This window comes from Sceloporus occidentalis, unplaced genomic scaffold, assembly GCF_023333645.1.
Source record: "Sceloporus occidentalis isolate IW3139 unplaced genomic scaffold, rSceOcc1.0.p SCAF_5, whole genome shotgun sequence".
Lineage (NCBI taxonomy): Eukaryota > Metazoa > Chordata > Lepidosauria > Squamata > Phrynosomatidae > Sceloporus > Sceloporus occidentalis.
In genome coordinates, this window is record NW_028316985.1 from 19,930,198 (window position 1) to 19,945,177 (window position 14,980).

The following is a 14,980-nucleotide window of genomic DNA, read 5'->3' on the forward strand; positions in this document are numbered from 1 at the left end:
TTCACCCTGACGTTGTAGCATAGAGACATTGGGGAGGAAACGCATGGTAGCTACAAACTGATGTCCTGCTGCTACTGGCTTAGGGTGCCCAAGGAGGCTGTATAGCACACAGCTCTTTTGTGGCAATTTGTGGCTGCTTCTCAGCATTTGCTGCCTGAGGTGACTGCCTTACTTTGTCTAATGGTAGAGCTGGTCCTGCCATTAATGTACCCAATTGTATGGGGTGCCCAGTTAACAGTTAGTACTGTATGATTATTAATCTAGCCCAGCATGAGCGTTTATTTTCTTCCTGCTTTTTGTAAAAAAAATTAATAAAACAAATTTGTTTCTGCTCCATATAAACCTTCTCTTTGTTTACAGGTGCCTTCTTCATCCCTTACCTCATCTTCCTCTTTACCTGTGGGATTCCTGTCTTCCTCTTAGAGACAGCACTTGGGCAATATACCAGTCAAGGGGGAATCACTGCCTGGAGAAAGATCTGTCCGATCTTTGAAGGTAGGTTGGTAGTACATGGAAAACGCTTGGTAATTTTCCATCAAACACTAGGTGTACTTTTTGATCTAATTCCCTCCGAGCTCTCCCACTACAAGGCATGGCTCTGAGCCAGGTGCCGAACATGTACCTGTTCCAAAAATATAGCCTGAATCTAAAGTGTGAGTCATTCCAAAGTGACTTTGTTAGCAGGGGCAGAACTAGTACTCAACATGCAGCAGCCAAAAGATGGAGCCAAAGTCATGGTCAGGGAAGCAAGCCCTCTCTGGTAGTTGTACTGGCTGGGAAATTCATGTAAAAAGTTACATTTCCAAATACTAGGAATGGCTTCGGAGTTTTAGCATCCAGCCCACTGCAGCATATTGTGTTTACACTGGCTACACAGGATGGTTCTTTTGCAGGGCTGGCCCAAGATGTTTAGTTGCCTGAGGCAAAAGATATGCTGTGTCTCCCTGGTTTTGGTACAGATTCTGGCCAAACTGGTAGCTGACTCATATTTCAACACAAGAAATAAGACAGTGTCTTCCACAGTACTGGAGATCAGCTGGCTTAGGGCAGGATGCATGGATCATATATCTCTGTCCTCTTGATATCCTGTTTCTAATGTGTCCTCGTCCCCCAGTATCTGTTACCTGAATCAGCTCTCACACTGCCTAATGATAGGACCGGTGCTGCTCTTCTCGACTTAGTCAGGGGATACAGACAGAGCGTGCTGAAAAAGAAGCAGCAATACTTCCAACTTTCCTTCTCCCTGATTGCTGACATCAGCTCAACTGGGTGGCAGGTTCCTTGAGGTGGGATCATACAGAAACCATTTGTGGAGACACATAATCCTACTCTATTCTTTGCAATATGAATACTCCTATTTTCTGCTTGAATATTGCATTCCTGGCACACTGAGATCAGTAGGAGTATATGTCTTGTGAGGAGAATACCTCAGACCCACTGTATGTGATGCTCAGCTGCATATAGTTTTCCCAGGATATGGAAAAGTTTCCTTTGGACTACAGTTTCCAGAATCCACAATGGCCATGATGCTAGGGATTCTGAGAACTGTAGTTGAAAGGTAACTTTCCAAACTTTGAGTTTTTACAGATCCTCTATCAGTGTCCTTTACCAAACAGAGCCATGGAGGCTGCAGTCTAACATGGAAGACAGAGACAGGAACAGAAACAGTTTGAGAGAGACATTTCTTAACCCTTTCCTGTCAGGTGATTTTTCTTACTAAAATTATCCTCCCTTAGCTAGGAATGGGTGAAGTTGCCAGTTTTGTTTTCTGCAAATTTCTCATTTTTGTTTCGTTGATTCACTAGTTAATTTTTTTTTTTGAAAAAGTAAAACCAAAATTAATGTGTATCTCTTGTAATATATTTATGTACAAAATGTTAGCTAAAAAGCACATTTTGTGGATCAATTTCTCCTAGCATGTGGCATGTAAAAAAATATTATTATCATATAATTTTTGTACATAATTTTTAAAATGGAGAACTGCATTATAAAAGTTGGGAAAGCACATATATATTGTAACTACATTTTAGTTTATATTGGCTTGGGGAATGTGAATTATGTAGGCTCACATTAAAATGCAAATGGAACAAATTCCTCCACCTTCTCAGCCCTCAGCTGCTGTTCTCTATGCTGAGGATAAAATACAAAGTGTGGCTGTGAAGGCTGCCATCTGCTGTAGAAAAGTGGTGCAAGGCAACCGTGTTTATAACTTTTAACCCTCCAGTGCTGTTTTTCAGCTCAGACATTGATGAGACACAGGTATCCTTACATTTTCCCTTTCTGGAGTTAAAAATCAGCTAAGGGGATATTAATGGAAAAGCAGCTTAGTAGGAAAAAACAGAGCGATCCCTTCCTCTCTTAATGATTTTTCCATAGCTACATTTTATAAATGTGAAAAATGGGTTAAAGATTTGTGTGTTTGAGTATCCTAGGTTGTTTGCCTATTAGAAAACAGGGTTTCAATCCAAGCTGACAACCATCCCTACTAGCAGGGGATAGATGCGAGTGTTTGCTATGTAACAGCTATGAGCTTTTCACAAAGGAACTACCTATTGCTGCATAGGTAATACCCTAAAGGCACCAGTTCTTATCTGATCTTGGAAGCTAAGGAGGGTCAGCCCTGGTTAGTACTTAGATGAGAGACTAGCAACAAATACTGAAGCTGTAGTAAGGAATTGGCAAAACAACCTCTGAGTATTCCTTGCCTAAGAAAACCTTATGAAATTCATGGGCTCACCATAAGTTGACAGGTGACTTGAAGGCACATACACACAAGGGGCATCAAAGTGAAGACAGGATGGGTCTCTCAGGAGGTATAGTTCATCTCTCAGAGAAGATGGGAGGTCCCTACTGATCTGAAGTGTGCCTTTCTATTCTCTCTCTAAACCGTTGTTGCTGTGTGCCTTCAGCTTGCTTCCGATTTATGGTGACCCTAAGGCAAACTTATAACTTTTTTTTTTTTGGCAAGATTTAATCAGAGAGGGTTGCTTTTGTCCTCCTCTTGGGAGAGTGTGACTTGCCCAAGGTCACCCAGTGGGTTTCTATGGCCGAGTGGGGATTTGATCCTTTGTCTTCTGGAGTCCTAGTCTGACACTCAAGCGACTACAACCTACTGGCTCCAGTAACAAATGTGTGGCTCTCTTCTTAGAGTGTGCGGGTGGTCTGCCAAGAAGTGCCTTAACTTATTATACCCTAGTATACTGAACCTAATATACCTGTCATGATGTCACTTTGAAAAAAAGCTTGGGAAAGTTATTGAAGGGTGACTACAATTCCCAGAATCTCCAGTCTCCGTGCGGCTACAGGCCATGGTGGCTAGGTATTCTACAAGCTGTAGTTTAAAAAGATCCAATTTTTTATAACCTCTACATCCAACAATATGTTGTTTACATTGGGGAGGCAAATTATGTTGCTTAGGTACCAGCTGCATTTCAGCAACGTGGCACTTCCCAAAGCGGTTAATGCCAGGGTAATCTTGATTTATTGATTTAATTTTTTTTTTATTCTATTCATCAGCCAACAAGACTCCCCAGAGCACTTCACACACAATCAATAAAATAAGGCAATTTTTAAGCTGAGGAAAATATATGTAACAGAGGGACCAATCTTGCTCCTAGGGATTTCCTTTTTGATTACCAGTACAGCTGAAAGCTCAAGGAAGCACTATAATGCTGACTGTAACATTAGGCAGACTGCCTCAGGTATATGTTTTGTGTGTCTTTGAAGGTCAGGAATTTTTATTCAGTTTTTATTCTGGGTGGCTCATGTACTGATGAGGGTTGACTTGCCTCTCCACAATTTCAGGGTGAGAGTTCTCCCTTTCTCAGTCCAGGTACCTTGACTGCTTTCTACCATTAGCAGATGTTGGTTGATCTATTCTCAACCTCAGATGGGTTTCTTTAAAATCTGAGACATATCTTTTGGGCTATAACTCTTAATTTGAAAAGAAATTAAGAGGTGAAAAATTGCCCACACCTGATTATTATTATTATTAATTGTAAGAGTCCTAGGGGAGATCCACGATATTGCAATAAACAGCCCTAAAAAAGATGGAACTTATGGAACACCTACATGATAACAACCAGTGAAATCTAAGGAGCTGTCTTATGAGAACTCATTCTTCTTTAAACTAAACTGTAGGAGTCCTGAGATACTGTACAACATGACTTGTGGGGGAGAGGCATTTTCTGTTCTGCTTCAGGCAGCAAAAGATGTTGACCAGCGCCCTGTCAGAGACTTTCTCCTGAGAAAACAGCCTCTTTCCCTCCCATGTTATCTAGAAATAGAGCAGTCTTTCTCAAGCTGGCACTGTCCAGATGTTTCTGCCCTAAAATTCCCATTAGCCCTGCTCATTGGACATGTTATTTGCAGGTGATGTGGTACATCTTAAGGGTGCTAGACTGGGGAAGGTTAAATTAGAGCATAGCTTCTTAGGTTATCTGATGTGACAGACCAGTAGGTTATCTGATGTGACAGACCCCCATCCCCCATCCCATGAGTTAGGGACTGGTATCGTACTTAGGACCATTGGTCTCTTGTTGTTGTGTGCCTTCAAGTTGTTTTCAATTTACATAGACTCTAAGGTTCCTATTGTTTATTTTTTGCTGGAAACACATCCTAGAAAATCAACCAATGGATCATGGACCAGTATTGGTCCCTCCTCTGAATAAATCTTGCCAGGAAAACCCCATAACAGGGTTGCCATAGGTTGCAAATGACTTAAATATACACAACTACAACAACAAGGGATAGTGTGGCCTATAGGCTGCATGCATCCACCTAGATTGTTTTACATACCTATGTCTCCAATTTTTGGCTGAAAATTGACTAACTGCACCCCCAGAAGCCTCTGGGTGTGACTGAGGATTTCAGTACAATCATATGTTTGCTTGGATCTACTGGGGGAGGAACTGAAAAGCCTAACAGTATGTTAAAATGGCCACCTTGGGATTAAAACATGCCTAAAGGACTGAGAAATGATACACAGTGGTCACTTGCTCCACTAGAGACAGTTGGCCAGTTGAAGACACAATCAACCAAGTCACAGAATGGTGAGGGTGATCATCTGCAGTCTTTAGGGGCATGACATGGTCTCTCAATCAATGGAAGTGACTTCCTCTAGTTCAGTGCTCTGGGGAAGCATTAGGGAATTGTTAGCTAACCCTAATATGTAACCATTTTGGCAAGCGAGATTGGATGCCATCAGAGTGCTTACTGGAAAAGATATCCTCCCTCCCCCGCAACTCCTTATTTATTTCATGGGTACTTAAAAACACATTATTTTACAGGAAGATCTGGAATTAGTTACTGGCTCATAAATGGATAAATTACTGCTTCTTTCTGGAAATCTTCAATATCTTTAACTGGTCTGAGTGTATATGAATAGTGTTTTTTGGAAGAAGTTCATGTACTGGAAAAGAATTGAAGAAGATACTAACTTTTAAAAACTGAGTTTGTTTGTAAGTACTCGAACATGAAATGCAAGAAATGGAGCTAGCTTGTTAGCAAATAACATAAAATGCATAGCTCTTCTTTGTAATCCATTCACACATACATACAGAGAGAGAGATTATTTTGTACTGCATTAATGAATGAAAATTATCAGGGACAAAGGTTGCATCCCAATGTATTACTAGTTTTATTAGTTTCCTTACAGCAATGTGTTTTTATATAGTTGAATATTAAAAAACGTGATTCTCCCATCTGCAGTATGGAATAACACTCAGTGTTATATCATCTGAGAATTCTTCCATTTAATTATCACCTAATTTCTGCTGCATGTATAAACTGATCCTTCTTGTAGCATAGGTACATACTAAAGGCAATGCTCTGGCAAAGCTCCTTTGCTTTCCATGCTGGCAAATGGGTGTTTACTAATGATGTAAATCTTTGTAAGTACAGTATTCACTCTTGCCAGCAAGAATGAATAATTCAAATTTATCCGCAGAGTGCTGAAAAAACTCAAAGTTGTTGAAGACTTTTTGCAGTTTGGGGCTTACTGCATGCCAACCCCTCCCCCCCCCCCCCCTTCATGTTGTTTGAAGAAAAAAAATAGAATTATCTATTCAAGAAACTTGCTTTTATGCAGGAAAAATAGGTTGGAAAGTGTGGGTGGCCATGTTTGATGCCTGTTTTCAAGCCATTCTTTATAATTTTTCAGAAGATGCCACTGCTGTAAGTCACTATGAGAATTTTGGGCCCAGTCTGCACAGGCCAAATAAAATATCCTCACCCCATTCCCATGATGGTCAGTCCAGACAACAGAGAGCCCAATCACCATTTCTGGTGTAAACAATCCAGACAAGATCTTGCCAGTTCAGCACTAAACCCAAGGTGTACACCCCTTAAAACTTTTTTTTAAAGTCACCTTTTGTTCTGGGTCTTCCTGCCAGATCTGGAGTCCTCTGTTGGGATGCTGGGTAGCTGTTTTCACTGTGCCACCACTGCTGCTGCTTGACACAAGTTGCTTGCTCCAAGGTTAGAATGAGGCAACCAGCCACATGATTGATGCTGGATGCCTTCTTCTGAACTCAAGGTGAGTGACTTGCACCAGCGGTGGCAGCACAGCAGGACATCTGTGAGACATTGGGACAGCTTTGGAGCCAGAATACTCTGGGCTGCTCCTGGAGTATTCTAGCTCATGCAATACTAAAACCATGGTAATAGAGTTGTATAAATTTGGAATGTTTAAGAGAGCAATGGCTTGATTCCAGTTGGTAGTCCCATCCACTAAATCAAATACGGAATAGTAAGTCAACACTTGTGTAAATCCCATTGATTCAGTAGGTTTATTTTACTTGGGACTGGCAGATGAATTTAGCCCTCAGGTCTACACACACATGTGCAAATACATACCAGCAGCTAATTCAATCAGGTCTGACAGCCAGCATGGCATAGTGATTTGAACGTTGGACTAGGACTCTAGAGACCAGGGTTGGCCATGAAATCCACTGGGTGACTTTGGGAAGTCATATGTTATCAACCTCAGGGGTAAGGCAATAGCAAACCTCCTCTGAACAAATCTTGCCAAGAAAATCCGATGATATGTTTGCCTTAGGCTTGCCATAGTTCAGAAACTATTTGAAGGCACACAATGCACACACATAGAGGGCAAAGTTGAGTAAAGATGGCAGCATACTAAATAAGGGAATGGTTAATATTTAATGTGCAGTTCAGAACTCTTCAAATGCCTTTATTAAGAAATGAAATAAAATGCACAATATACACATTTTTAAAAATTTGGGCTAAAGCATGATGAAGAACCAAATAAGAACAGCTTTATTTTTGCACCACTCTTTTTGCACCACATTGTAGTTTTTGTACCTTGACTTTTAGGGTGGGAGAGGTGCCATTTGCTACAGTGCTTCAGGAAGCAAAATCCTGATGTTGGTATTTTGCTCAAAATAATTTTCTTTTTACCCCTAAAAATATGAAACACAACCGTTTCAAGGACAAAGCAGTCAAGGTGGGGAACATTTTCAGATCAAAACAGCTACAAGGGCCCAGGCAAGATTGAGTGTGCATTCTTGGTTAGATCCCTATGGCTGTTTCTTTTCCTCTGAAAAATAAAAATGACCAGATTAGGTATCCTTGCACAAACAGATAACTTCACACGTCCTATGCAGTTTTGCCCTCATTGATGCAAGATGTAGCAAATCATGGACAAAAGCAAGAAAAAAAAAAGTAAAAGTGCAAACCCATGCTCTCTACAGACCATGTGGGGGAAGAAGTATCAAATGTGAAGGCATGTGAGTGGTTATGGAATCTGATAAAATGCTGTGAGCTTTGATTTTTATTTAGACTAATAGGTGGGAATTAGGCAACCTATAGGTTCCATGTGCCCCCCATGTCCCCATGTACAGCCTCCAGCTCTCTCCTCAGATTCACTCTTTTCATTGGAATTATTTTTAGACATTCATGCCCGAGAAATCTTGAATCGTGTGATTGTTCATGACAATGTTATTTTGGCTTTGCATGGTTGTTGTTGTTGTTGTCCCAAATAAACTTTTTCAAAACTGGAACTGATCTTCTGGTTTTGAAAAATGGGTTGAGTAGAGTCTAAGAGGTCTGAGGCTGACTGTTAATGGGGTGGATGCATATCTTTCAATATTTCATAGGTGAGAAATTGGATACATATGTCCAAGCAACATCAGAGTGGAGTCAAGATTGTAAAGGTTATTAATGAGGAAGAGTACAGAAGCTTAGGTGAGGCTGCAGAAGTTTGCTTTTGTCTGGGCTTACTGGGAAGGGTAGGTTTCCACCCTCTTCATCTCCTCTCCCCCCTGTTGAGTTAACTGAGTGCTAACTACTTTTACAATTTGCACTCAATTTGCAACAGTGGAGGTATGCTGAGGATGAAGGGGAAAATGGGAGGGGGAGAGAGAAACTGGGACAAAGTGGGATGATACAGGATTAATAAGGATTGTCCCTGCCTCATCAGGAGAGTTGATAGGTATGTGGGTGTAGCATGCAGCCCATTAACACTTGTCAAGCCCTGATCTGTAGGGTCCAGATCTTTTCTCTTTGAGGGAAATGATCCCTCCCTTCCCCATTTCATGTAGTATATAATTCCATATGGTGAGCCTGAAGATGATGTGATTCAGCACCCAGAAAAAAAAGTTGAAAAATTACAAGTATAGTAAAATATGGATGTCTGCAAATATTTAAGTATATCTATTCTCCTCATCAACAGAACTATAATAACCAGATACTTTAAATGCCATTGTTGAATTGGATTAATTTAGTCCATTTGAAGTGTTTTGAGACTGACAATGGGGAAAGGTACTCTAGAAATGTTTGTGAATATAAACCTCCTCTTTCCCATGCATAATGCATCTGATGCTGCCTAAAGATGTTGACCAGCTTGGCAGGCGGAAAAAAGATTTCAGAATATTATGAGAGAAAATAGTGAAATTCAATTGAGGGAGTGATCCTAAAGTCTATGTAGAGCATAGCACAAAAAAGGTGGCATTTGGAGGCTTCTCTATGTTGGATGAAGAGATCAGCATCTTAGATAGCTCCTTTACAGTTCAGACTAAACCTCAGAGCAGACTCATTGTCCAGTTGACAAGGAAGCAAGCCAACAGCTGCCACTGGCTCAAATGGAACCCTCTGCATAATCAGAGGGGGAGATAAATGGTCAGAGAGATAGGGCCAGAGTGAAAGGCTACTCTCGTCAAAGATGGGGAAGCTACTTTTTTAAATATATGCTACATCTCCCTCAGTTCCCCAGGCAGCATGGCTAGTGGTTAGGGGACAGAGCTTGTATGGGCAGTGACCATTCTGGTTGGTGTATTCTAGGAGCTGTGTCCAAAAAGAGTAATTTTCCATAATTCTGTCCCTGGTATGCCTTGCCACTGTCCCTGACATGCTGGTAGTTATTTACAATGCTCACACGAAAGGAAAGGATCCATGATCTACTGGAAAACCTGGTTCCTGCCCTGCAAGCTATGAACCCCATTAAAAAGAAAAAAAAGAAAAATGATTCATTCCTATTACTTTTTTTTGTAGTTTTTGAAAAGTACTGTAATAGTTTTTGACAATGCCTGCCGTGTTGAAAAAGCAACTTATTGTGTTGCTGGCTTTGCTCCTCATTGGTTTTCTATTTCTGCTACTTCTGTGTGTGAGAAAGAAAGCAAGAGAGGGAAAAAAACCTTTAGAACTGATGGGAGGTCTCTACTGGCCATTGCAGAGAACCTATGGGAGCTGTAATCCAACAACATCTGGGGAGTCACAGGTTCTTCATCAGCCCTAATAGAAAGTTGAGTCTCTTTTGTGACTGTTCTTAGTGGTCCCTTCTGTATATATATTTCCAGATCTCTTTCTGTTTGTCTTCCACTCAGGAATTGGATATGCTTCACAAGTCATCGAATCATACCTGAATATTTACTACATTGTCATTTTGGCTTGGGCCCTGTTTTACCTATTTAACTCCTTCACTGCTGTCCTCCCTTGGGCCAGCTGCAATAATCCCTGGAATTCAGGTATGAAAACTTTGGTAAGATTATGCCTTTCTGGAAAAATGTGGATCTGCGGTTGTTTTTACTGTCCTTTATGGAACTGGGCCCAGATACTTTGTTTTTCAAGTTGGAAGATACAAAGCTAAGATCACTGAGACCATGTAGCATACAGAATTACAGTGGACCCTTGTTATACGCTGGGGTTTGGTTCCAAGATCCCTTGTGGATAACAAAATCCATGTATGCTCAAGTCCCATTAAATATAATGACATATCAAAATGGTGTCCCTTATAAAAAAATGGAAAATCAAGGTTTGATATTTGAAATTTATACTTTTTTGGAACATTTTCAAACCGTGGATGCTTGAATCTGTGTCTACATATTGAATTTGCTATACGGTCCTTATGGTGCCTGGGAAAGTTGTGCAACTGAATGCACTCTCAAATGTGCCTTTGAATGTGCATGGGTATCAACATATGAGGCATATGCATGCATAATGGCATCACCTGTGCTACTTTGCTTCTGCAACTTTGAACTTAATGCAAACATTCTGCATTGGACAAAATGTCCAGCTGAGGCACTTATTCATCTGGTAACAACCAACAGGATTCCAGCCTCTATATCACCTCATTGCTAGTAAAATTAATTAATTGAATATCTGAGAGTTCTCAGGTGCCTGCCACTCTCTTCCTAATGTTTCGACTGACACTTGTGACACATCTATCTGTACCTTTGGGGAGCTTGGTACTGCCAGTTCTCTTTTTCTTAGTCTATCTAATACATTTTGTGTGCGCGTGCATGTATGCATGGGCCTTCAGGTCACCTTGAAGGCATACACTTATGACAACCCCATGAATTTCATAGGGTTTTCATAGGCAAGGAATACTCAGAGATGATTTGCCATTGCCTTTCTCTGAAATATAATCCACAGCACCTGGTAATCCTAGGTGATCCCTCATCCAAGTACTAGCCAGGCCTGGCCCTGCTTCGCTTCTAAGATCAGATGGGCTCTAGTGTCTTCAGGGAATTTAGGACTTCTAAAAACTAAACCCCTTCAGGATCTTTCCACTTGGGAAGGGAACTCCTTGTGTAAAGAGGGTACACTATAAGAGTATAGACACTTCAGTCATAAAAATGCAGCTCCCCAACCTGTCGGGCAGAGTGAGGCAACTCTCTCACATGCTAAAGGGCACCAGTGACAACTTGTTAAATATTCCTGAAGAGGCTCACACACACACACCCAACTCATCTCCATCTGAGGATAGATTTGTGTGTTCTACATGGCCTCTTCTGACCACCTGAAGTTAAAACTATCTTTTTTGTGGATTTTTTGGGCTATGTGGTCATGTTTTAGCAGAGTTTCTTTCTGACGTTTCATCAGCATCTGTGGCTGGCAACTTCAGAGAATGCTTCACCTGGAAAAATTGGGTGTATATATACTGTGTGAGCCTGGGAATGCAGAGTGATTTGCATGTGTATTGTTCTGTGCTGATAGCCGGCCTCAGGCTGGGAGGCTAATGCAAAACAGGATTAATGTCTGCTAATTGGTGATCATTATCTGCTGGGAAAGCCCCTGACTGAATGGTTTCCCATTTGTATTTGCTGAGTCCTTATTTTGTTATTCTTCAGGACTGGTAGCCAAATTTTGTTCACTTTGAGGGTTTCTTCATTCCGGTTGAAATTATCCAGATGTTTGTGGATCTCAATGGCTTCCCTGTGCATCCTGACATGGTAGTGGTTGGCATGGTCCAGAACTTCAGTGTTTTCAAAGAGTATTATATGCCCAGGATGGTTTGTGGCATGTTCTGCTACTGCTGATTTTTCTGGCTGGCCCAGTCTGCGGTGTCTCTCGTGTTCCTTTGCATTAGCCTCCCAGAACAATACACATGCAAATCACTCCTGCATTCCCAGGCTCACACAGTATATATACACCCAATTTTTCCAGGCAAAGCATTCTCTGAAGATGCCAGCCACAGATGCTGGCAAAACGTCAGAAAGAAACTCTGCTAGAACATGGCCACATAGCCCAAAAACCCACAAAAAACTATGGATGCCAGCCATGAAAGCCTTTGACTTTACATTAAAACTATCTGTCACTCCATCTCACATCTGTACATGGAATGGACTGAGTGACACCAGCTTTCCTACAGGAAGCAAAACCATTTGTGCCCTAGAGTATTTTGTGGCAGGAAGGAGGAACTAGTTATACACCTTACATATCCTTCTCTCCACTTCCATACTTGGCCTGGTACTGAAGTCTAGTTTTTATTCTTAGAAGTCTTTGTGGGTCTGGGCCTATGGACAACCTTTCTGAGAGCTGATCACAAGCCCCTGAACTTATGAATGGGTGGAGAAGGAAGTTGCACCCCTGATCTTCCCACATGGCAATTGAATACATCACAGGCCTCCTGCCCACCTCTTGCTTTCAAGGCATTGAAGAGACCAGTCCCATGCAGTGGGACTATGAACTGCAGCTTTGTTTAGCCAGCCTTTGGTAGGTGATCTACAGAGATTCTGCTGACCTTTGTGTGCCTCTTGCTCTATTCAGAATACTTGCTTTCACTTCTTTTTCCAACAGTGACTATGTTGAGCTATGTTTTTTATCCTTATATCACACATCTAATGGTTTTGTACTTTAAACTGTACAATACAGTGCCATTTTGTATAATATATCTGAGTCTCTGCTTCCTGGTCCCATGCTCCAGATAGTTTTGTTCCGTTTACGTATTACAGTTAGGCTCTGATGTGGTTAGATAATCTTAGAAACTGGACTAAATGGTCTTACACACGCACATACATATCTTCAAATGATAATGTGCATGACTTGCCTTATCTCAAAATATGGCTGTTTGCACACTGCAAGTAGGGCTTAACTTACAGTGGCCATCTCTCCCTTTTTAGAGAGGGCTGCTGGAGGACAGTCCCCTGTCAGAAGGACTGATGAAGAAAAGAGAACAAGAGACTTGCAGTTGCCCATTAGAAGTTAGCACTCGGACAGCAAACTGAGCAGGCATCCGGACCATATAGGATCATAATAAGTGCCTTATACTGTTAGTCTGCTGGTCCATCCAGCCCAGTATTGCTAACAAACATCAATTTTCAGGCAAGACCTTTTCCAGTCATATCTAGAAACACCAGGGACTGGGCCTCAGATCTTCTGCATAAAAAGCACATGACCTATTGCAGAACTACAACAGTCCTCAAACTGTCACATTGTCAAAGGCTTTCATGGCCGGCATCCATAGTTTTTTGTGGGTTTTTCGGGCTATGTGGCCATGTTCTAGCAGAGTTTCTTTATGACGTTTCTTTCTGAAGATGCCAGCCACAGATGCTGGCGAAACGTCAGAAAGAAACTCTGCTAGAACATGGCCACATAGCCCGAAAAACCCACAAAAAACTATGTCACGTGGTCATTGTCTTTCCCATGGCAGGAATATGTACAGTATTAATATTAAGCAACAGGAATTATTTTTTATATCTCATCTTTTCCTCAGTCTGGAACTCAAGGGAATTTTACAACAGTTAAAACAAATACAGCTAAATTTTTGCTTTATACAAAAGTTAAAAATGAAATTAAACTACCGTATCAATAAAATTAAAAACATACACTGGCACCCTGTTAGGCAATTATGATGTAAGATAGATTTATGAACTTGTAATTATTTCATAGAATTATAGAATCATAGAGTTTGAAGAGACCACAAAGACCATCCAGTCCAACTCTTTGCCATGCAGGAATACACAATCAAAGCATTCCCAACAGATGGCCATCCAGCCTCTGTTTAAAAATCTCCAAAAGAGGAAACTCCACCATAGTCTGAGGCAGCATATTCCAATGTTGAATACTGTTGAATACTGTTTACAGTCAGGAAGTTCTTTGCTTGGTTTCCCCTTTCTGCTGAAATTCCAGGAGAAACTCCCAGCTACGGATTCTGCCACTCTCTCTTCCATTAACCACTAATGGAAGATCATCTAAAATAGCTGATCCCTAGTTGCCTCTCCCATCTTTTGGACAATGATCTTGTTTTCCAGGCAAGTGAGGAGTTTTCTGGGCCTTAAACTCTTGGCTGAGTTTGACTTCCTACAACTCTCAGGATAGTTGAAATCTCCCATCACAACTACATCTCTCCTTCCTGAATGTTTAGTCATCTGTTCTAGGAAGGCATCCTGCAAGTCCTCACTCTGGCTTGGGGGTCTGTAATAGACCTCAGCAGTGGCATCAATGTTATTTCTCTCCTCCTTAAATTTATACAGATGCTCTCAACCTGGCTTCCAGGAATTACTGTATGTCATGCATCTCTTTGCAGGCATAAGCATCCTTGGCATATAATGATTCCTCTTCTTTTCCTGCTTGGTTTATTTCTTTGAAATAGGTTATAACCTTCTATTACTACATTCCAACCATGAAACTCATCCCACCAGGTTTCAGTGATGCCTATTTTATTATATGTACTTTGCAGTGTGAAGAGTTGAAGCTCATCCTGATTATTTCCCATGCACTGTGCATTAGTGTAGAGACCTTTAAGATTGTGGGTTATTCCTCCTATCTGCTTATTTGAGATTTTTTTTCCTACTGACTATTGGGTTCTTGTACTATTTGCCCAGCTCTCTATAAGATTTGGCTATTATCTCCAGCAATTGATGAATTCCTGCCCTCAAGAATACTATCTCCCTTCTCCCCATAATTCAGTTGAAAGCACTTCTGATCAAGTTCATGAAATTCTTAGCAATAATAATAATAATAATAATAATAATAATACTTTATTTATATACCGCCCTTCTTGAAATCAGGGCGGTGTACAACAAAACCATACAATAATACAAGAAAAACAATGATACAAAAACCCATTAAAACACTGCAATAAAAACGTTAAAACTCATGCCAGGTTGACAATGCTGGCCGACAAAGGGGGGGGGGAGGAGAGGAGAGCATTCTGGGGGCAAAAGAGTCAGGGGTAGGCCTGCTCGAAAAAATAAGTTTTCAACCCCTTCTTAAATTGAGCTAGGGAGGTGGCTGAGCG

At 41.1% G+C, this 14,980-nt stretch overlaps 1 protein-coding gene across 1 annotated transcript in view; it reads left to right on the plus strand.

The window, feature by feature from the left end:
- The window catches only part of LOC149311735 (sodium- and chloride-dependent betaine transporter-like), a 75,420-nt gene that overhangs the window by 19,374 nt on the left and 41,066 nt on the right, over positions 1-14,980 (plus strand). Inside the window, exons 3-4 of the mRNA XM_089527802.1 lie at positions 361-495; positions 9,843-9,983. Coding sequence (XP_089383928.1) covers positions 361-495; positions 9,843-9,983 — 276 coding nt within the window. The remainder of the gene's footprint in view (positions 1-360; positions 496-9,842; positions 9,984-14,980) is intronic.